Source organism: Anser brachyrhynchus, assembly GCF_964034855.1.
Source record: "Anser brachyrhynchus genome assembly, chromosome: 4".
In the NCBI taxonomy this organism is placed as follows: Eukaryota; Metazoa; Chordata; class Aves; order Anseriformes; family Anatidae; genus Anser; species Anser brachyrhynchus.
This window is the reverse complement of record NC_137698.1, coordinates 66983781-67008786: the sequence shown is the minus strand read 5'-3', so window position 1 is coordinate 67008786 and position 25006 is coordinate 66983781. Positions and strand designations below refer to the sequence as shown.

General features: G+C 41.1%; 1 protein-coding gene across 4 annotated transcripts in view; it reads right to left on the bottom strand.

Annotated features, from left to right (window-relative positions):
- KIAA0232 overlaps positions 1 to 25006 on the bottom strand; it is a 67539-nt gene that overhangs the window by 42290 nt on the left and 243 nt on the right. The window contains exons 1-2 of one of the 4 annotated variants that reach the window (XM_080591994.1): positions 24890 to 24969; positions 7872 to 8375 (exon numbers count right to left, since the gene is read on the bottom strand). In XM_080591994.1, the coding sequence (XP_080448120.1) occupies positions 7872 to 8102 (231 nt within the window). In that variant the 5' untranslated portion in view covers positions 8103 to 8375; positions 24890 to 24969. Of the gene's footprint in view, positions 1 to 4943; positions 5038 to 7871; positions 8376 to 24889; positions 24970 to 25006 lie in introns of those variants that run through there. The other 3 variants (XM_080591995.1, XM_080591993.1, XM_080591996.1) reach the window with 3 other exon arrangements.

Genomic DNA, 25006 nt, shown 5'->3' with positions numbered 1-25006 from the left:
ACAGAGATATCTATCTATTCATCATGGCTTTTGTGAAAAGCTTAAGAGAACTGCATCTCATTACAATGAAAGTTAAAGGTCTAATGGATGAGGACTGGCTCTGACATTCCCGACTGAGACTTGCCTCAGACTGAGACAAAGATAATGAGTTAATACATATGCTAGAATTCAGAAGACGTGCATGAAAACAGTGGCACCAGCTCAGCTTAGTCAAAAGACATTCAACAAGAGCAGCACAAGCTTTCTCTGTGTCAGAAGCCATGCTGGCCACAGAAAGGAGGAGGCTGAAAACCATTCTTTGTTATTAGATAATTATTCCAAATGCAGTTCTTACCAGGGGAAGAATTCACCTTGGACTTTTTGTGAAGAAGCAGAGAACCACATTATAAGCTCTGGGTATAGCAAAGTACCTGCAAAGCCACTGCAGCCACCTCGTTCCCAGCTGCTCCAAGTGGAGCACGACAATCCTACGCGGCTGAATTGTAATAGAAGAGCTGACAGTACGTGAGACCACAGCATGCGCTGCTACGACTTCAAGGTCCTCAAGGCATTCAGAACCGATGAGTCCACAATTTGCAGGCAGGGAAGAACTGGACATATCAAAGCCAATCAAACCAGGTATAAAATACCGTAAATTGAGTGTGTGTCAATTACAAACTCTTGCTTATAATCCTACGAACTTGAAAGAGCAGTCTACGTGTTGTTCACTCTAGGCTGAAACCAACCAAAAGCAATTTGATCACACCCACTCCCAAGAGCTAGAGAACATGCAAATGCTGCATCTGTTGAAATCCTATGTTTGTAGAGCAGGCTGCCTGAAGAGTTTTCCAACTGAAGTAAACATAGAAAAGAAAACGTAGTAAGGCTATAGCCAGGGCTACAAAGAAATCATGTTACTTACATGCCTTACCCACATGGCAGAAAAAGACAAATTCAACAGAAACTGCCGCTACATGGTCCAGATGTCTGACAGGGACATGTTATGACTTGGGAAGTTATTTCACAGCACGTCATCGTTGCTCTCTTGAACTCAGGAATTAAGTTGTGGGGCAAACACCACAGACTACTGTAATCATCTGATTTCACAGAATTTAGGTAGTGCACACCTGTGCTTGGAGACGTAGTGAGCGTACTGTCATACATTGGTCTGCAGTATGAAGAACACTAACGAGGTACCTCAGCCAGCGCCACAATCAGAACCAGGACAATTATATCAGCACAGAGATGGCTGCTAATAAATCCTGACCCTCAGGATGAATAACCAGCCTGGCAGTTGATTTTGTATCTCTGCTCTGCGTTCTGTAAGCCTTTGTAAGAATAGATCAGCAGTGGTAAGAACACACAAGTGATTCTATTATTCTTGGGTGACTGTGAGTGAGAGATACAGGATAACTAAGCATTAGATGCTATTTAGAAAGTCACAAAAAGGTAATGTAGTACGTGTTTCAAAGATTGCTTTGATTACTCAGCAGAGAAGCTGATGATAACACTAACTAGATTACATAGATGCGCCTACTTCAGCAGGCTAGCACACCTGAGAGGCACCAAAGAGCCCAGGTAACTCTGATGTCCTGAAATGATGTTTCGCATCATGGAACAGACATGCTTGCGAAGGCGTTGGCGTTCAAACATGATCGCACACACCAGTACAGAGACAGAAGTTTGTATGAAAGAGAAAAAAAATTTCTGGCTACCACACTTGTTGAGAACAAATGCTTTCCGATAGCTCCCACAGCCTTTTGCACTAAGGTATCAGCTGATGCAGACTACTGAGGAGCCTGCTGCTGAGCTCCAACCCTGCCATCACACTTCCTATCCTTAAAAGAGAATAAGAATACAAATGCACCGTCCGTGGTGCTCCAACTCTAGCCCTTGTCGTGCAGTCACCAAGACAGAAATACAGAATAGAGAAATCATCTTTGAATTAACAGGACAAATGCCAAGTAATGGGAGGGGGGATGAGTCCTTTAGAGGTGCTGCACCAGTAAGAAACTGAGCTGTGCTGGTCAAACTCAGTTTCCAAGTTTATGTATGAGAAAAAGCTTTATTCCCAGACTTGCAAACACATATACATGGGATTACCCTACGGGCTTTAAATTTATACATTGCTGGTGAACTCAGTAACACTTGCATGTAACAGTCACATGCATTACCCTACGGTAACGGAACTGTACTCTGCATATGTTAATGTGTTAACAAATCATTTCTCAATGACCCAGTTGTTTCTGAGGGATGACAAAACAGCAATTGCAACCTTCATTGTCGTGTTCTGCTGGAAAGGCACACTAGCCAGTTCACGTTTAATACAGGTTTTGTTTAGTACATGGGACCAAACCCTCCTTTCCCCTCACACCTTTATGTTGCAGGTGCGTTTTTCACTTCAAAAAAGAAGAGCCACAGTAAAACACGACCTCTATCTCCCTGAAATAAATCCGTAACCACTAAATACCCATTACTCCGATGTGAACCCAGTCATCGGGTCCCTCTGCTGGGTTCCCGTGGGATGGCTGGCAGAGCAATGCCCCGCGTTGGGCTGGATCCTATAACCTGGGCTGGTGGCCCAGCGCTGCCAGCAAGAAGTGTCTCGTGTCACCAGCACACGTCACCAAGTGCAGGACGGCTGGTGGCGGCATCCCCAGCCCATTTCACAAAGCTAGGCCAAAAGCATCTGTGGAGGTACAGCCACAGGGCACGGAGCTAAAAATTATCATGTGTGGGTTGAGGCCTCTTTTCCACCACCCTGTTCTTCCCTTTATATAAAGGAGGAAATTGCATTTTGGGGCTCTGAGTATATGCTAACGATGAAAAAGTAAGACTAAAAGCTAGGATCAGAGGCAGCAGAAGTGTAGCTGTTATTCTGAAGACTGTTTCTATCCCCTTATGTAAAAAATCACCTGAATGAAACTATTTCAAACGAGTCTGTCTTCAAGAAAGGCCTCCTGCCATCCTCCCCAAACTTCAAAATCAGGAGATAATTTCACGGTAGTCACAGAAGAGCACGGTTTGCAGTACAACAGCTACTTAATTCCAAGATTTTGGAAAGCATTACCTTTCTAAAAAAACTTCTCTAGGATTTTTACTTTTGAGGGTCAGAAAAAAGGTCAACTTCAAAAAAAAAGTGAAAAGAAGGAGGTAAAAACCAACAGACAGCACTTGATATGGAAAGTATGCATAACAAATGCATTTAGACCTTCCTGCTGCATGACCAGAGGCTTACAAACAAAGCCTTTATCTCACAGTGTCTAGCTGTTGGGGGTTAGTTTGCTTGTGTGTTGGGGTGTTGGTTTGTTTGTTTTGTTTCCTTCAAAAGGAAGAACTGTCCGCAGGCAAAAAAATGATGAACCAGTTATATTCAGAAAGAGCTGTGCTTACAGCTAGGATACAAGAGACATATCACAGAACACTGACTTTAATACAGAGCAAATGAAGACCAGTGAAACAGTTTCACACAATATATTTTAAGGCAATGCTTAGTGCTGCAGAGTATGCTATCTTAGTGCAATATTTCTGTATCAAACACTGGTTTGAGAGCACATGTATCTATAAATATACTTTTAATTAGCATTTAAACTACAGTCAGAAATCTTAAAAGCACCTAGTTGGTTGAACATCAGGAACCACTAAGATCAAGGCATTCTGGTTAAAAGTCAATCTAATTTGCGGTCAAATGGGCGTCTCAGAATTTTCAGCTATCCCCCTACAGCATTTCTCAGGTCCCCCAAACTTAACGATTCCTCAGTAATTCCATGGGGTTTTAACTTCTATTTATCATTTATTTCTAAACAAACAAACAAAAATAAAATGCAATGATAAAGCTTATAGTCTTAAAAGAAACATTCTGCATTTAAGTTTCCATCATAGTCTATTGCTTAAATCCATACCAATTTTTATAAGTTTTTCCTTTACAGACCAAAAGCACTAAGAATTAAGGACTGCTTAAGATCTTTCAAATCTTAAGTTTTTACATTTCCAAAGATAGCAAGTATTCACAGATACAACTGGCTTGAATGACAATTATGTTATAAATGTCAATGATAATCAAGTTAACTTCAGTATTTTTCTTTACAACATTTACAGTGCATATGTTATAGAAATACTTGACAGGTATGCCTAACACACACAAAACTGCAGCATGCAATGTATAACAGATCTGGGGGCACTGCGCAATTCAGCATAAACGAGATCCCTTCCTTAAAGGCTCTCTAGGACTTGGAAACACAGCTGGGCAAAACATAGCTGCTTATCCATTTTCCCAATATTTTTAGATTCAAGCCAGTGAGTCAGAACAAAAAATGCAAACATTCCAGCAAAACTTGGTAGCAGTGAATTACGGTTTCACTTTCATCTATCATTTCTGTACAGAAAACACCTGTCTTCTACACACAAGTCTTGAAAAAAGGCAATATTAAGTCTCTAAGAACTCACGGCTTACTTACCTAGCATTCAGCAATATTAAACCTGCTAAAATATAACTATACCCAACAGAAACCCCTCTAACTGGGCAAGCCATGGTATTAACAGTGAAAATAAAACAAAAAAATAAGAAAAGCAACCAACCAAACAAAAAAATACACACCCCAAACCCTTAACCACATTGTATTTTCTATCCAGATATGGAACTCAGCATACAGAACTGGATAATATTGGAGGAAAAACGATCAAGTGATAAGAGGCATAGAAGTTAGCAGCATAATCAAGAATGGGAACCACGTATCATGTATTGCTAACAGAACAGAAGGGAACATCTTGCTTATTCTCAACACTAAACCCTGAAGAGCTAGTCAATTAAGACTCCCATATTCTCTTGAAATACTTATTTTGTCACTGTAAACAGAAGCAAATGCTAACACAATAACATTGACATCTTAAATAGCTGGGCTCACTCAGTAAGACCGGGGATGCTTTTTGCTTCATTTTTTAATTTTAAATCTTTCTGTACTTACCTGATGTAAACTCAGTCCAGGACTTCATGCATCAATTTTCCCTGCTGCAGTTGATGACACCAAAACACCATAAAAAAGCAAGGAAGGAGGCTTCCTAAAGCAATTAAAACAGTGCTAATGATGTCATCAACATCCTGAGGAGGAAAGATCTTAATGACTATCTAAACTACAGTTTACAACATCTCTAATGAAGATGATTATACAGTATCCTTAAGATTAATATTTCCTAAATAGTTTGTCCCCTGCGGCACTCTCCTACCCCAAGCATCAGACTGGATTCCAGTGTCATCTGTTATTCCATGCAGCGCTTAGAGACCAGAGATTCCCTTTAACCTGTTCAAAACAGACATCACTGCTGTATTTTTGGAAAGAAGTGATGGCTAATCATGCCCCGCAGAAAGAAAAGAAAAATCATTTAAATAAATCCACTATTGAGGATATTTCTTCCCCTGGAAATTGTCATATTTCTCAAGAATTGAAAGAACTGCATGGAGGAAAAATTCCTGAGATGCCAAGAACCAATTGTTCCCCTGGAATTGATCAGAATTAGAGGATCTCAGCATCTCTCGATATTTTACTCCTAAAATATTTCTCTCCCCTTTAGATAATAAATTGCTGCACTCTTCCCTGATGTCTACCTGTAAACAGTGCTGGTATTTGTTCTTCCTCTGTCTGTCTTAATATTGCACCTATCATCAAAATTGAACTGAAACTGCTTCAATGCAAACTTGCTTTTCAGAATATAGACTCTTGTTTCTGAATGACTTAACTAAACCAAAATTCTTTATAAAATGCAAGGTCATAAAAAAATACAGAGGAGTGTGTGTTTTAAATTTCTTCAATTCTTCCTATATATTTTCAGTTTTCAAAGACTAAGCTATTCAAGAAAGGAATTAGGTAGCAGTGTGTTTGATAACATATGCATCCAATCATTTTTACAGTGCTATCACAAAACCAAATTGATAAAATTGATACTAGACCTCAAAACTTAGAGAACGGTTATTGAAATAACGTGAACAAATATGGTAACAGTGTGTTATAAGCAGGGATCAAATTGGAGGAGGTAGAAAAGAAACTTTCAGGCTTAGTATCTAGACACCATTCAGAAGACATTCTGTAGGTCTCTTACAGCACCAGTACAGCAACACGCATTTGGACTACTCTGCCAGCATGTGCTACTCTTCTCTCTTTGGCTCGTTAAGTTCAGATAATCAGCTTGGAAAGAGAACAGGAACATTCCTTAAAGCTCTGCTATCACTCCACAAAGCACCCAGCTAAGATATCGAGATGAGAAATAAAATGAATGAGGTTTTTCGTAATACAGTTATTCTGCTTCTTGCAAGGCGTGATAAAAATAAATTTAAAATCACTGAAGTGCCAAAATTAGTTTATCACGGTAGTGATTTACAGTTATGACTATGCTCCAAAATAGACTGTAAAGTCTGGCCACAGGGTTATTTTTAAAGTTTCTAAAATTCGGGTGGGTTTCACTTGATTGGTTTTTTTGTCCTCCCCCTAAGCCCTCCTTTTTAATGGATTGTAGAACTGTCCACTTTCCAAAATGCAGCCATTCACGTCTGACTAAGACCTAAATAAGTTCTCTATTTAGGTATCTTCTAACTAGTGCTTACAGCATTTTTGCTTTTTGCTTTGTTATTTTCATTACTATTATTATAAATCATGAGGTTGTTCCTGGGGGCTTCCACTGTTCTCATATGAACTTTTGCACATAAATTACTTTTGCACATGAAGTTTTCTGTTTTGCACAACAGATACATGAGGGCTTTCATGCGCAGTAACGGTTGCTAAGAGTTCAGATACTGCTAGTTTCTGACTTTTTTCCTCCTGTTTCAGCTATTTTCACATCTGTTCCACAATACCCTGCCCTGCTCTTGCTTGATTTTAAAAAAGGTAGACTAGAAAAAAAAATCTGCAGGACTTAGGTTGCAGTATTCAAAGCATCACCAAAACAATAGCAAGAAAAAAGAATGAAGCCACCAAATAAGTGGTATATGCTTTCCTTCCTTCCCCTTTTCACAATAATTGCAACCACCTTATAAAGATGCAGTCCAGGCAGCACCCTTACTCCTTGAAAGTGCCAGAACTTCAAGTTCTCCATCCCCCCAAAAAAATCCTCTATTAACAGTATTTTGATATAGCTTCATGATGCAGAGAAATAAAAAAACAAACACACACACCTAAAAATAATAAAAAAGGAGTTGAAATTAGGAGCAAAGAGAATATTCTTGGGACACACAAAATCTTTAGCAATAAAGGCACATGGGAACAGTAATTGAGTTGTTTGTTGTATGGCTTCACTTTTGCTCCCCAACCCGTTTTGAATTAGGGCCATGTATCGCAACTCGCTGTTCCACAACTCTTTTGCATGCCTTTTGTCAGGACTCAGCATTAACATTCTTTTAGAAGATAAACACTATTTGCAATAAAATATTTTAGATCCTTGGATACTAAAATATGTATTCCTTTTTAATCTTTACTGAAAATAGCATGAGATGAAATCCGTAAGAAGTGATGGGAAGTCTACAGGCTACTGTGAAGCAGCCTAACCCGACACACAGCCTACAGAAATTACACAAGTTTACTCATGTTCCAATATTAAACAAGCCTTATAGGCACAAGTACTGAAGGTCTATGTTTATGATACATGACATTCCAGAGTTAATAACTCTAGTATTGATTGCAGTAATGCTATAATTTTGTTCAGTGTAATTGCTGATAAAGCAAACTCACTACAGCAACCTCAGCTCACCCACCGAATTTGATCCCCGTGTGTTTGTACCCCCCTTCCACCCACACACTGAAAGACAACCACCCCCCACCACGTGAGCCATGCCCAAGTACAATACACAAAACATAACTGATACAAAAACTCACTTTCACTGGACAACATCTAAAATATGTAAATACCTGTTCCTGCAGGTCGTAGTCATAGCTATCATGCAGCAGAAGACTGAGGACATACCGAGTATAAATCATGGCATCAATGCCACACTTCTCTAGCTCTTGTCCCAGCCAGGTCTGCACTGGACCCAAAGCATGTAGCAGAGACATTTCAGAAACAGATACAGGGCCTGGATAAGAGCTTGAGGAGCTTTCAGATGGCAAACCATCCACAACAACTGTACAGATAGGGCGCATGAATCTAGGTGGTTGGCATCCTTATAACGTGAAGCATTTTCTGTAGTTGATATTCCGTCAGTATCTGGAGGTGATTTTCACTCCAGTAAATAGGAGAGAGGCTTGACTTCTAGGACAATCATTTATATTTCCTGGCAGTTAGCCGTCTAGAGACGAACATCACTCTTCAGGCATGACCAGTGAATAAACTAAATCCTAATAGCAAACACATATGTAGATGTGTTTTTCTACCTTAATTTCACATTGAGGCCAGATGCAAGTCCCCAGCAGGACCTATAAGGAGGAAAAAATGAGAAGTTGTGATATTATATATCCATACATGAATAATATTAAACAGTGAAAAATAAACAAAGTCAAAACTAGTCATTTAGATACTGCTGACTCCACCTATACAGTACAGCTGTTCAGAGTCCTTTCCAAGAGTAACAGGCATTATTCCAAGTTAAAGGTGACTTCAGGAATGACACTTTCTAATGCAGAAAGACAGGCTCCTTTATCAAACACTTCATAATTAATGCACTGATTGAAATATATGTTTGGCCTAGCTCTACGAGCAAGTTGAGATTTTACTACTTTCACTATCAGCTGAAAAGAGATGCTTTGAACAAAGAAATTTACTTTAGTTCATATCAAGACTGTATATTTTGCATCACTAGAAAACAATATAATCCTGTTGTTTTGCTGTGATTTTCATTTATGAAACAGAAAAGGTTATAATGTTTATAAAACACTGAATTTATGAAATTCATCTGGCCAGGGGTTTCATCAGACCAACAGAACTGCTTCCCACACTCTATCACTAAATAGCTGCTATCATTGGGTTTAGGGTTTTTCTACTTTTTTAGTTTCAGTATTTGCCTTGCCTCAGGCCAACAAAGCATTTCATCATCCAAGATCTGTCCACATAAATATAAATTTCTGAAATAACTTCAAAAAAAATGAGCAGAATAATTTGTTCATGTAAGAATTAACATTTAACCTTCTCTACATAAATGAATTCCCCAGTCTTACCTTAGCAAGCTTACACTCTAACTCTCATTCTAAAATGGAAGAAACAGCCTAAGAATGAGAACACCTGCAACCCCGAACCAAGCCTGGCCAAGCAAGGAGCAGAACACGCAAGCCCCACACCTGCAGGCGTTCTCCCCCCTATCCCCAAGGAAGGGGGGTCCTTCAGGAAACAAACCCTGAAGGAAAGGAAAGGGAACAAGAAGCCTGAAGCATCTAAGCAGTACCTACTGCTTTGTTTCTACCCCCCCTGCAAGACACCGGGAGCAACTTGCTCAGAACGGCCATCGCCTAATGTAACTGAAGAACACAGCATGCACAGCATATCTTTGGTGGGCAAACAAAACTGAAGGGTGCCCTCGCAGCTGACACCTATGTCTACACAACAAAAGATCACAGTTTTTAGGAGTTATGTGTTTTTCTTTGCGTCACTGCCCCGGTACAGCTGCATATTCCAGAGCTTTACTGAATCAACTGCGACAGCATCAGGGAGAGAAAAAAAAAAAGCATTATGATCGGTTGCTACAGAGCTGACAAAAGCCTGCCCTACAGTTAAAGCCACCTTATCACTCCGACGGCAATCTCTGTTTGAGTAAGAAGGTAACACAACAGCATTCAGGCTGTGTCAGTAGCATGTCTGTATTGGTCAGACTCTCACAGGCAAGCATAAATAACGGTACATCCACACATCTTGCAAAGGGCCAGTTTGCTGTTTTGCCATGTAATTATGCAGAAACTCTAACACAGCGACCAACATATTCCAAATCAAGAGCCACAAGCCCAAACTCTCAAGCAGTCCATATTCTCCTGAATGCTGAAGAGCAAAATTCCACTCAAACTTCTTTTTTTTTTTTTTCTTTCCTTCTCCCACTGGCACAAGAAGAGATGGGGATTGCTTCATGTGATGAACACTCACTCATTCAATGCACCCCCCAAACACCACGTTTTAAAGATCTGGGAAAACTGCCCTCCTGAGTTGTCTTTTTTGGGGCAGGGAGCAGCACTAGCTGAACGTTCAGGAAATCAGCGCTGTTTGGGCAGAGCTGATAGAAAGTTCCACTGGGGAACGCAATTATGACAAGAGGGAAACAAACAGGGGAAAAAAAAAGGGGGGGGCATAATGAAGAAACGTATTGCTTCTAATCCTGCAGCTCTCTCATCTACCCCTCATCTTTTCTTTTACAGAGTGCAGAGAACGGAGGGGGGACAGAAGACACAACTGAAGCAGTCTGTGGTTTGCAAAGATACCATCGAAACAAGTCCAGGGGAGAGTGTGGGGAGGGCTTGCTTAAGGTGGTGACATTTTCCACTGAATGCTTTAACTATCTGACAGACACAGCATAGCAAAGGGCTTCTGGAAAATGAGTCGTTTCAACCCAGAGTTACTTAGACACACGGCTACATGTTTAGCATCTTGTAAGGACTCAGTTTATGCTTCAGCTTTTCCCTGAATAAGGTGAAAACACAGCATCTCTTTCCTATCTTGACATGCATTTATATGAGGCATTTGAGAACTTCAGTTCTTTAGAGGTACGGTGACAGAACACTGCTTTGGCTGACCAGTTACAGTACGCCTGGCTTTCTTAGATGGGTGGGGAGAGGCAGCAAGAGAGACAGAGATCATCGCTGGAGTTAAGAAACAAGACGACAAAATTTCTATGATGTTCAAGTATTGTGGACAAGTTTTTTTGAATATCACATTTCGATTCCTCTTTTTAACATTATTTTGTTTCAAAAAATATACATAATATAATAACTGGAAATCGGAAAAAATCTGAAATTTGAAAGTTCTCATTTTACAACTCTCTCGAGTACTCTGCTTTACAGAAAGTGCTAAGCATCTATTCCCGTTATGTTTCAGAACAAAATTCCACGCGAACTGGGAAATATTTTCCCAGCCCAGCACTAGACAGAGGTTTTTCAAATCAAATTAACACAAGTCACTCAAATAGCAAACATTTCTGCTAACAGATGCGAAGCTCAACTTTACAGATAACGTTATCTGAGAAATAAGTTCACATCCCTTTTCGATCTTTTTCACAGTCTTGTTAATACAGCCTCCATCCTCACAATGGTCACGGCTAACCTGAACACAGACACTACAATGCAGCTTTAGGAATTAGTGCAGAGCTTGTTACTTTAACTACCAAGTTGGAAAGAATTCTCCATTTCCAGCTGTAAAATATGATGGAGGGACATGCCTCATAATGACAATTACTAAATAAAAATCTGCACATACATACCAATAGTTTGTGAAAACTATACTGATTACTTACAAATGCCAAAGTCAAAAATACAGGATGAAATTCTTTCAGAAGAATTTCTCCTTACTCCACTAACTAGTACATCTTCCTTTTAAGTAACCTTCAGTTTTTATAACACTAACCAGTGACCTTCACAAGGTCATCGACAGCCAACCTATGAAGTGTCCTGTGCAGGAAAGAGACTGCAATATTGTGTAAATAAACACTGACTTCACCACTCTGACTACTTTAAAACAGATTCTCTTCCTCAAAACTTGACTCAGTGTGATAACCACTAAACGTTCTTTGGACCCAAAACAAACAGCTGTAGACAATCACTTGGTTTTAGTTTGCTTACATGTACTTACAGCAAAGGCAACAGCTCTAAGTGTTCTGTAGTAAAAAAAAAACAGGAGGAGGACCAATGGTATGGAAATTGAAGCTGAACACTCCACGCCAGTTCCTATGATGCTGTCTTTTATGGCAAATATTCTTTTATGAAGACAAAATAATCTTAGTCTTCCTTGTAAGCAAAATGGGATGTAGCTATTGCTGTGACAAATTCACAGAAATAATTCAGAGCATCTTGAGCCACGCAAACACCTTCGTGACAGTTGTGTCTACAGATATGAAGTTTTATACAGTAAAATTACACTAAGATTACTAAAGAGTACAGTAAAATAAAGATGTAATTAAATCACTCTTCATTTAAACTGACACAGGCCCACTCAGAAAGTGTTAGCATACCAACAGAAAGAGCAAACTCACTACAAAACCATGCCAGGTAAGACATTTCCACGTCTTCACCAACTTTTTTCTCCATCATTCCCTTTTGTACAAAAAGAAGTTGTTTTACAGAACTTAAGCGGGAAAGCAGGTTCTTCCCCCCCCCCCCAATTGTTTCTAATCTTGGAAAACAGTGAACAAAGCCAAACCACAAAACCCACTGAATTAATCTAAGGTTGCCTCATCTGTATTTTATCAGCACCAAGAGGCCCCTGAAAATTACACATTTATATGGCAAGGTTCTGAACAAACACCTTTAAATGAAAAAAGTAAATAGACTTCATGCTTTAACAAGCTTTCCTAAAGACATACCTAATATCAAGACTTAAAGGAGCAGAAAACATTGGAATTGGAAAAAAATATGCCTTATTACTGTCCTTTCAGTAAACTAAAGGACAAGACTGCTTCTTGTAGATCATAAAAATATAGCTTAAAAAGGAGGCAAACCGTTTGCAGACTTAAATTCACAATCCCAGGGTCTATACCCAACTGGAAAAAAAAAAAAAAACAGGATCTACAATAGGACCTATTTCTTTCGTAACCTGCAAATAAAGACCTTCAGGCAACAAATCTTTCTTACACACCGCTGTGCACCTACTACACAGAAGTCAGCCTCTTAGGTAAAGCTACAGACACCACCTTCTTCTTTCCTTTCATTCCCAGGAGGGATAACCATCACACCTGGGCCTCCAGAGATTCATTCATGTTAACAATTAAGACCAAACATTGTCACGCAGTAGTTAAGTGCTGTTTTACGAAAAATTTCCTTTAATATTCTGTGAAATATGCTAGTACATTATGTAGTTTACAATTAAAAGCTGCCATGTATTAAAGTTTTTTTTGCTACCATCTCTAACAATGTATGACAATTTTTCAATGCATAAGCAATTACAGATTTCTTAGTTTTTTAAATGTGAATATGAAAGTCCACACTTTTAAACTTGAAAATCAATTTTACAAGTAGTACTTTTTTCGCAGAATAGTTTTATTAAAAGTCAACAAACAATCCTTCCTCTCCCTGACATGTAGATAAATCTGCAAATCCTAACTAGTATAAATCAAAAGTGAAAATTTTATCATGTGCAGTCAATAACATTAAAAGTTATAAATTCACTTTAGTAACTTTCAGTCCCCTCTAGAAGACTGATAATCAAAAGTACTGTCACATCATATGACGGTAACAGAAGTCCACATTTTTTCTGATGTATTATGGAGGAATCATCAATTTTACCATCATTTGTTTTGTTTCTTTTAGTGAAAAATCTCAACAAATCCTTAATATGCAAACCAAACAGTCACACACAGGGGAAAGCACTGTCAAAGCCCAGAAACAAAGCCTATTTAAAAATCCAGTGAACAATGGAATCTGTGTCCTTAATAAATTTCACATGGCATTTAAAAGACATGTGAATCCAGAAGAAGTTGTTATTTTTTAATCACATGCTTTGACAATCTAAGAAATTTGGCTGTGTTGTCTTCAGAGCAAGGACAGCCTTTTTATGTGTTGGCAATGGTTGATGTTATTGTACAACAAATAGCAGAGCAGGGACTCGATTCATGACTAAGGCTCTGAAACACTACTGTAAACCGAAAAAATTGGTAATGCTTGTGCTATAAACTAACCTCTCCCTCCATCCCATTTCAGACAATTTCTGCCACGAAGCTTCAGAAGCTTTGTGTCACAACAAACACCGATTAAAACGCCCAAATGGAATCAAAGCAAGAAGTGCTAAAGTAGTCAGAAACATACACACAGCTCTGTGAATTAACTTTTAGATATACATTGAATTCCTTTTTTTTTTTTAAAGAAGTATTACTGAGAAGTGCAAGAGTAGTATAGTTATGTTTTGACAATGGATATAGGTTCTAGAGTACCTCGGTCATGTGAGAGAAGCACACACAGGACAGAAACCAGTGTGTGGCTGTCACTGCATGATTTTTTTTCCTTGAAAAATCTGCTTGCCTATTTTCATAACGCTTATCCAAATGAAAATCTGAAGCTGCTAATCCTGTGTAAATGCTTAATGGAATTACTGAAAGAATTCATGAGTTACCATATAAGCCTCATTTCCTTAGCTTCTTAGCAAAGAGAAAGAACGCAGATATAACCAAGATGACACAAAGGAAGGCATGAGCACGGTTCTGTAGGATTTTGCTCTGGGACTTGTGTTGCTTAATAAATTTATAAATGACCTGAAAGATGGGCTAAGTGACACAGTGAAGAATTTAGCAAGTTACAGCAAGCTAGCAGAGACTGTGAGCACAGAGCAACTGAAAAACTGCAGAAGGACCTTATGAAACTGAGCAACTCTGCAATAAAAATCAAACAAAATTCAGTGCAGATAAACTTGAAGGAAGACAAGGCAGGAACAAAACCCTCGTGCTACTACTACTAAGCTCCTTATACAAAACAGTGAGCTCTGAGCTCACTGCTCGCCGCAGAAACAAGCTCCTAACTAGTATGTTGGAACTTTCATGAAACCATAAACTAGGAGCCAGCAGCAGTCAAAAGACCAAACCACATTACAAAACCAAAGCCATCTATGTCACCACATTCACATTTTGCCCACACGCTGTACACTGCTGCAATGGATAGACCTTCAAATGATCCTGACCCATGCTTAACATACACATACATGAACGGTATGGAGCATGGGGTGGAAATTGCACTGGCTTGGGCTGGGCTAGAATTAATTTTCTTCACGGCAGCTCGTATCCTGCTATGTTTTGGCTTTGCGACCAACCCAGCCTCGGTAACAGCGGGATGCTGCAGCTATTGAGAGCGGTGCTCACACCGTGTCAAGGCCTTCTCCGGCTCTCAGGCTGCCCGGCCAGCGAGGAGGCTGGGCTGGGAGGGGGCAGACCCAGGGCAGTCAACCCCGGTGGCCAAAGGGATGTCCCATGCTGTGAAGCATCACGCTCAGCTGTAAAAGCTCGGGGAAAACGTGGTCACAGGGGGATGACACACAGACATTGGGAGTTAGGGCATCTGCGCTCTCACGTACCCGTTACCCACGAGGGAGGCCTGCTTTCCTGGCAATGGCAAAACATCTGCCTTCAGGGGAAGCAGCGAGTTCATTCTTTCTTTTGCTTTACCCATTGAATTGTCTTATCTCAGCCCATAAGTTCTCTCCCTTTTACCCTTCTGATCCTCTTCCCCATCCTGCTGGGGGAAAGTGAGCAGGCAGCTGTGCGGTGTCAGCTAACCCATAGCAGCCCACAGAGCCTTGGTCCTGCGGTATAGAACAGATGTGCCCTCCCCAGAATGACTGCAAGAACTATGTATAAAACTTCACACAAGAGCTATGAGGAATTCCTTGTCAGAAGATTTGAGGACACAAAACATGCATATTTAGATCGGCTCCAAACAGCATTGAGGAGAGGTCCCTTTAAAGTTTCCAACTACACAAACCACATCGGGCTCGGGAAATCCCTTAGACTGAGAACAGCAAGGGGCAGAGGCACTATTTGGGAGTGGTATCCCACACATTCCCCATTTTTTTTTCTTCTGTTACAGCTCACTTACAGATGCTGCTGCAGACGAGTACCGGATTTGACAAAGCCTTTGTCTGCACCAGTACAGTTGTTCTCATAAAACATTCATGTTCACCAAGAACACCACTCCAAAGAAAAGTAGCTGGAGGAGTTCAATTAGCTGATCCACTCGCAGAGCTGCACATTAACATACATGAACTTTGTGACAAGATGTCAGAACATCAATCCTGCCGGAGAGCAGAGCACTAACTCAGCTGGGGGGAACAGTCACGGAGGCCTGCCGAGTACGCTGCTGAAGCGCCTGCACAAGGTCCAGCTGCACAGCCGAGATGCCAATATTCTTGGTAAGCTGGATGTTATCCACTTCCTCAAAAAGTGTGATATAAACTGGGAGATGTACAATTTGTTAGTTTAAAAAAGGCGAGATAGAGGAAAAAGCATGACTGAGCAGCAAAACCTATGGATGCTGTGAACAGTCACGGCACACGACGTCCGTCGCATATCAGAACCTCATTGCTTTACAGAATTACAAGATCTGGAAGTGGCTTCACAAGCAGACTCTTTTGAAAGGGTTCCTCTTAGTACAGCACACTTCTAAGAAGTGCCTTTACATGGTGAATACATAGGAAGTGGCTCTCCACTAACAGGACGTATGGATGTAACTCATAAGCCCTATCAGTCGGCAAGTTTTGCAGAACTTCTTTCAACAGTGTCTTAATGCGTTAGTGAGCAAGTTTTGTCTTCAAGACAGGAGTGCTGTTGTCTCAGAGCATTGCCCAGGAAACTTTCAGGAGATCAAGGCTCAATATCAAAGATATATTAAAAAAAATCCAAAAGCAGCAACCTCATTTTACAGCATGTAACCAGTACATCCTTTTCCATTAACTTCAGGGAGTCCGGAGCAGTTCTGATAAAACTCACGCAGCTGATAAATAAAGCAATTTCTGGTGCCACACATCTGTTGTGTGGCCATACCAGACAAGTTTAAGGGCAGCATATTTGTAAACTGCTCCCCCCGCTTCTGCCAAAACCACATCTCCAAAAATTTCAGTATTCATTATAAACAGGACTTTCTACTGTTAAAAACACTTTCATATATTTGTCAGCTTTAATAAACCAAAAGATGTTTATAGATGTATGAAGCTACAGGAGTGAAATACTGCCTCACTGGCCGGCCATCATTAACATTGGCAACATTTACATCATTTCAGTAAGAATTTGTCCAAACGAGGTTAGCCATCTATCAATACAATCCTAATGGTCCTCTTCACAAAAAATATAGATATGCTGCCATGAGAAAGCCTTTTTTCCAGTTTAGTTTGTTGCTGTCCAAAACTGAATTTTGAACTAAAGTTAAAGCTTTTGAACTAAATTTAGAACTGGTGCTTGAACTAAATTTTACTTGTTTAAACAAGACTACAGTCTTCTTAAAATCCTATCTGAAAAAAGCAACATGTACACATATCACCTAACTTAGAAATAAGATTTTTTTTTAATAAGCTTAAAAATATAATTTGGAATCTACAGACAAGGAATTTTAATATTTTCTACATTAAAAGTGAACTTAAGAAACTACAGGTAACTGACAGAATTTGAAGCAATTACTGTTACTGCTGGCACAAGTACCAGTTTGTAAAAAACAACAACAAAAAAAAACATCTAGAAGCGAGGGCTTTTATCCTAGCAGTAACGCACTTTCAAGAGAAGAACACCACCAGCAGCAGCACCTTCATGGGGAAACCTGCCGACACAAAGGGTAACGTAAACCACACCTCAGCTGCACACTGCTACCACAGGAGGATGTCCCAGCATTTACTTGGAAGGAATGGTAGGAGACTCTCAGCAGTCTGGCCTTGTACAAAACCTACCCACTGTGTGGCTGCACAGATGAGTGGGAGCGGTTTGTCGTACACCGAAGAAAAATCATTTTTGGTGGGTGGGTCTTCAGAAAGCACAAGTAAGCGGTCAACTTTTGTTGCCACAAAATTTCTCCATCAGGTGTAAGAGAGGAAGTGGCACTGCCGCCTTCATGCAATTCAGCAGACTCAGCCTTAAAAAAAGCAGAATCCCACTGCAGCGGCAGCCTGGAGATGTCACAAAACCACAGGTTTTGGTAACAGAGAGGTTAACAGCACACTGCAGCTAGCCTGCAATATTGCGGATCACCAAGGTGTGGAGAATGCAAGAGGAACACGGGGTGCTGGTTCAGAGGAAGGCACACACGCACCTCCAAAGTGCCGCGCCAACACCAGCTTTCCGACAGTTCTGCTTTGTTTCTTTTTACCAGTGAAGGTATCAGTATGATTTAAGTGTTTCAATTTCAAACTGCAGGTCTCAGCAGCACACCTCACGTCTGTTACACCCAGGGAACGCTTGGATGGACTGCTACAGGGCCGGAGAGAAGTCCCTGTCTAGCTGTAACTTCAAGGAGGAGACCGTCTTTTTTGTTCAAACCCATGAGAATTTTTTACAAGGACATATTTATCAAAAGCTCTATCTTTTCCTATGTGCATGTACAAAAGCAGCAGACTGCACATTACTGATTACCATCATCACTCTTTGATAATTCTCTCAGGTTTAAGAAGAGAAACGGAGTTAATAAAAAACAAATCCAAATATATAACTAACATCACAAAGGAGGCACGTTTTAAACCCACCGAGACATTTATCTTCAGGACTTTCGGCACGTAAAACCTGTAAGCTTCCTACCACTCGCATCTCAATAGACCTACTGATTTTTCTGCCACCTAGAACGTAGGGGGGGCTTTCCACTGAGAAGGATGCAGCCACATCACGGAAAGATCAGACACACGCTCTCTACTGTTTTGACCCCTCTGCCTCCTGCCTTCTCTATGCCTTGCCCAACCTCTGGAGCAGCTCAAGCAAGCAGCTCTCAGCCGGAGCCTGAACTCCCATCCCCAGGAAGGCGGTAATGGCCTGGAGGCCAAAGTCCTGCAGGTGTCCATCGCAGCAGACCTGCCTCCAGCTTCAGAGCCTCTCCAAGGATGGACACAGCCACCCGTGTGCCCTGCCAAGCTGACAGGCACAGACACTCATGGGGCACCACCCCCCAGCGGCAGTGGGGCCACCCCGATAAAGCATCGGGTGCTCTTCACTGCCCAGTGGCCACTCTTCACGCAACCGTATAGCATTTAATTCAGTTAAAATGAAATTTAGTCTTAGGCATACTTTGCATCTTTCAGCTGGGGAGGGAAAAGGAGAATGAATTATGAATTCCAGACATGCAATAGCTACTGTCCATTTAAAGGCAGAGGTATTTCTCCAGCTATTTATACCTTCAGAGTCAATAATCCAGCCGTACCCAGTAATGACCACGCTATACGTTTTACTTTATTTCATTAACTTGTATGTGGTTCTTCTCTGAATGCTTACTATTGAAATCTTCTATATTTGGTTGAGGTTTTCTGTACTTGGTCTGTGATTCAAAGCGTTCATTACTGTCTTTTTGAAAAGCTTAAAAACAGCCCCATGAAGGGTTTAAAAAACAAATATACTTGCCTGACTATACAGTATTTTCAGTATCTCTTTCCATTAAAAAAATGGTATCATAAATTCAGTTGGGAGCTACATATAGAGAAGGTTTTCATTAATAATTGTGCAAAAATGTAGAATATCTCAGGCACGAGAAGCTCGATGCTAATGAAGAGCTCTTAAAAGTTGAATTTCCAAGCTCTATGAATTAACCAGCAGAGAAGATATTGACTTTGCAGTGAAGAAAATATGGCAGAGCTACAAAGGAAATTGTTGCACTGGCTTTTCCCCTGCACCCTTATCACCTCTAATTTTTAATCCCAAGTATTAGTAAATAAAATTCCATATATTTATCAAATGGAGTACAGAAGCAGGAGACTTGGCAATTTTGAACAGAGTAACAATTAAGGAAAGAATTAATATATATTTTGGCATTCAACTGCATTTTAATATGCATTTTGTTCAGTTTATATTGTCACACCCTTGGGAAAAAAATTTTCTTCCTCTTCTTCCTTAAAAATGGTGCTGCCATTTGTTGCCATGTTCTATCTCACTTATATGACTAAATACATTCCTTAAAAATACTACTGATTATTCAAAAAAAAAGTTTACAAACTAAGCAGGTAGGACAGGTTAATATTGCTTTTAAAACAAAACTTAGTGTTTGCTACTTCAAAGGACAGCTGGAAAATGTATTTTTACTGAAACACAGAATATTTAACCATCACCGCAGAAAAACTCTTACAAAAACACCGGCTCAGCATTATATTACTTCTCTTCAAGGAAGTTACTGTGCTGTTAACCAAGGTATTTCTTTCACAACTCAAGTTCAAAGTTACTAAAAACTGGAACTCTGAGGTTTTTCTCAAGCCGATAAGATATCCTGTTCTGAGTAGCTGGCGAAAAAAACCATCTACATAAATGTGAAAATTAAACTAACAGCTGGAGCTACAGAATCATTTTACAACTCGTGTCACCCCACACAACTCAACGTGACCTCCAGCAAAGCAGTTCCAAAGACTTCAATAGGAGACTTAAGGCAAGAAGTCCCCTGGGTCATTCCGTGCCCCTGCCGCGCACAGCGGCCATACAAGCAGCAGAGCGAACTTCTACCCCAGAAGACAGAACCAGAATGAACGTCACCCAACAGCAACCTTTAGCTAACTAGTAACAATCATTAGCTCAAAACCTTCAGCCAGCTGAATTAAAACACCATGAAAAAGCAGAAGCTATTCCTTCAATTTCCTAAGGAAGGTCACCACTCAGACAAACCACTGGACGCCAGCTCTGTTTCTTTCAGGACACTCCAGCACCCCAAATTCCCTGTCCTGTTTTAAGGTTGCACTCCCACTCAGCCACAGAGTCTTCAAATTTGTTTCAAATTTGTAATAACAGATTACGGTGTCACAAGGATTTAGTGAGAATTAATTACTCATTCAGTGGCAGCAATATGCATTCCTGATTTCTTCATTAGCGATGCTTCGAGCAGCCTTTTTCCTTTAGGCTAAAAAAACATTTTATTTTGGTCATTTAGGATGTGTCATATATGCTTTTTAAGAAAAAAAATTCTTTAATCACTCTGTGTATGTTTGAGCGTGTTTTGCCACTTTACTGTTAAAGATTATCTCAATCCAAATCTTGACTAAGCTAACATTACCTGGGATAACCTTGCAGAGAGTATCTTGCAACTCAGCCCCGCTGTTCTGATGGTAAAACTACACAATCTTATGAAAACGGCTTTATTTTCTCTGGCCTTCAGCTAGCCCCTAATCTCTTACTCTCTTATCTGCACTTTCTTTAACGGGACGCACGGCCCCTCCTGCAGCACGACTACACAACTTTTCTACAACCCGACTTGCTCATCGAACTGAGTCTCCAAAACAGCAGCGAAAACCCAACCCACACCCAATTTAGTAACATATGAATGGCTTAACAGCTCCTCCTTTCCATCCAGCATCTCAAACACAGGCACGTTAAGATGAAACAATGTGCTTCGATTCACTCCGTGACACAGCTGATAGGAAAATGCCGGTCTCGTCCAGCCCAGCCCAGCGCTCCATTGAGCACGCCTTGTTCCCTTGGTACTTTTACATCAATTTAATAATGACATGGGGAAGATTTTTTTTTTTTAAGTTACAGAAAGTACAAAAAACAATATTCAGATCTTATCCCTATTACAATTTAATTTCTAAATGTTTTTTTCTTTTGGCACAGAGAGTAAGTTTTCACCTGCAATCTTTTCTCGAATAAGACCTACAAAGTTAGAGCCGTGAGTAAAGCTCACGTTGACTGTATGTTTGAAACTTCCTCCTCAAGACACTAAATCACTAAAATGAGAAATTTAAACATTCCCAAATTACATTAAAAATGAACATTTTTATAGCAAGCCTGCATACAGACTATGCATAAACTCAGCAGGATATAATTAAATTTACTGTATATAATATCATAACAGTAAAATGAATTTAAATTAATTTACACTCAACAAAAAAAAGTTAAAAATGAAATTAAATCTATAATTGAGTGTCCACACTGCTTCCTTGGAAATCAAACTCTTGGAAGGACAGGTGCCCAAGTAGATGTACAGATACTAGATTATAAACAGAATCTAGATAACCAAGAAACAGTTTTATGGGGGTAAATCCAGATACTTGCATGTGAAATTAGAACGGAAATAGCACATTAAAAATCCAAAATTCTCAGTAGCTTCCAATATAGCTAGAGAAAGAACTTTTAGTAAGAAGCTTGTGAAAGGAGAATCTTTTTACTGAATGTTCAAAAAAGAACAACAAAAAAACTGTCATGGCCAATAAAATGCACATTGGATCCCTCAACAACCATCATAAATGCACCCAAACAGCTGCTGGGAAAGTACAAGATCCCTTACAGTAAAAATGTTGTAACTGGCTGGTATAGATCTCTTTCTACTAAAGCATTCGAGAAGTCCTGCAGTTAGCTGATATTTCTGCCTAGAAAAATCTGGTAAATGGTTTCCAAATTAAAAAGAAAACATGCTTTTCCCTCATAACAGCCAATTTTCGTTTTATCTATCTACTCAAATGCAACCGAGCATTCAAATATTCATTTGAACATTTTTATTTTGCATCATGAAATTAACTTTACTGAGAAAATTTCTTGGGGGGAAAAAAAAAAAAAACAGAACAAAGCAAACAGAAGACAACTCATTTCAATAATTATGTTTCCAAATGACCTACGCAGCCTGTCATTGGTCTTGGACTGAAGCGAAGGATTCCAACCTCTGTCCCCCAGTACAGAAGAAAGTACCCCAAGAAACAGGGCACGTTAAAGAGCTTCCAGAAGATCACCTGCATTCCAGGCTCCACGAGCAGCACAGATAACTAGAATAGTCCCTGCTACTTCTCTTAGCCTACAGGAATCCCAAGTCTTGCTGCCCTCATCACATTCTGCTTTACCAGACGTTATTACTCATCATCTTACGGTAGGAAGTTATTACCTGCAGTTATTAGCCATTAGCTGTCATTACCATTAGACAATTTTAGGGGCTCCACATAATCATTCCATCGGACACGTATGAAACTTATGCTATCAATGCACGTCTTAAGGAAGAAAAAAGGGTAGCAGGAAATAAGGGTCCTTCTCTCTCACAATCCACAGAAACCCCTGGATTTAAATATATCTATACATATATTCTTTGAATATATTAACATTTAGATGGATTTTAAGGAAATATTTAGCACATACCACTTTCAACATCCACCACTATGCATTCTGCATACTTCTTTAAGCAGAGTCTAAACCAACAGATGATTTTGCTGGGAATTAGCTAAACAGATAGAAAAAGTCTATTCTGACTCTACAGCACTAAACCTAACAACTAGGAAAATTCCACAGAAAATTCACCCGTGCTAATTATAAAACCAACCTATTGGCTTCCTTCGTTGCTCCTATTCACCTAGGAACAAGATGCTCAAGAAGGACAAACAATGGAGTTGACGCTAAGTTATGAGCAGTATCTAGATCTTCCTCTGTCCCTGTTCCTGCCAGAACGCCCAGCAAGCTAGCAAAGGAAAATGCTGACATCATTTTACCCCTATGGAATTTCTCTTACTTGGAAGAATAATGAATAGCAACAAGAAGAAAAGCAATGGGGAGTGCAGACTGTGAAATCAGCAAATTAAGGTAACAGATGTTCACGGTCTCCTATTTTTCCTCTTGGGTCACATATAAATCTGTTTGCCCCTTCCCCTCCTTCTGATTCACCTGCTGATAAGCAGAAGGGCTGTGGGGTCAGGTACCTAACGCAAACATACAGAATCTATGGTCCGAAATGATCACTGCCGCCAACGGAGCACAAAACAAGTGATTCGAGGTAAAGTTCCAGGAGCGTGTGGGAATACCTGCTAGGCAGAACATGGCGGGGATGTAAACTGCTGATGCTTTCAATGGAGCGCACAAACTGGGATGTCCCCTAAAATCCTTAGCCTTTGAACATGACGAGCATTACAGACAACGTGCTACTCATCCTATCTGTTACGTACGTGCCCTCTTACATCTTGGTGTTGGGGACTGAGGGTTCTGATACGCACACAGTGTGCTGTATTGATTGGAAGGGAGGGGTTGTACGCTACCATTTTAGCATATCCATACTGACAAGAAACAGCAGATGGAGGATTAGTACAAAATAAAATCTGTAGAGTTACATGTCAAGTAACAATCAAGTTACATGTCATTTACTTTTATAGGGAATATTTTTGTCCTAAACAATAAATTTTTCAAGAAGGCTGTTTCAGACCGCCACGGATTGCGAGCAGCCTGCAATACTTGGGTTTTAAGCACTGCAGTGGAGTAGTTTGTTTTACACAATTATCTACTGAATCATCGCGAGCTCACTTTTGACAGCCAAGACACCAAATTTGATCTGCAATTTCCACTTCATCACAGGGACTGAGAAGTAATAGACAGTGTGCGACGGAAGGGCAGAAAGCAAAACGTTTAAAAGGTTTACAGGGGGGGAAATCAACTGCCTGTAACATGCTGTCCTCACATCCTGGACCTCCAAGCTACACCCGAAATTACACCCGGACAGAAAACACTGGAAGCACAGCAATGTCTTCTCCTAAAAGGACGAGCAACCCGTACCACTGTCACCCTTCAGCTGAGCACCGGGTACTGCAGCGAGCAATTAACACAAAGGCAGAGCGGCGGCGGGCTCCCACTTCTCCCAAACTTTCCGAGGACGGCCGGGCGTCCACCACCCGTATAATGGCCATCCCTGGGAGCAGGAGGCGGCCGGGGGGGTGCGGCCGGGGGTCTCCGGGCCGTGGCAGCCCTGCGAGGAGCTGTAACCTTCGCCAAACCTTGGCCCCCCCGCCCCGCCCGCTGCCGCTCAGCGGCTGCGGCCCCGCCGGGCCCGCCCCGGCTGCGCAGCTCGGCGCGGCCATAGGATGCGGCTGCCATCAGTCGCCCGTCAGCACGGCTCCTCCTCCTCCTCCTCCTCCTCCGGAGGCAGCCCGAGCCTTTCTGGCCGCCTTTTGCCTTCCGTAGGCCCCTAAAGGACAATGCTGGGGGGAGGAAAAAAGGACCGGGAGGGGAGGCGGGGGGGGGCGCTGACCCGGCGGGGAGGCAACCGGGGAGCGGCCCCCGGGCAGGGCACGGCCGCGGGGCTCCCCCCCCAAACCCTGCCACCCCCCTGTCCTCCGAGCGGGCTCCGGAGCCGCCTTCCTCTGCCTCTCCTCATCCCTCACCCTCCTCATCCTCCTTCTCCTCCCGGCCCACGCTCACCTGCCGCCGGCTGCCCCCAGGGCTCCGCTCGCACCGGGGCGCCCCCGGCCCCGCCTCGCCGCCGGCCTCCAGCCCCCGGCCCCCCTTTTTGCTCCCCTTTCCTCCCCCCTTTCCCCG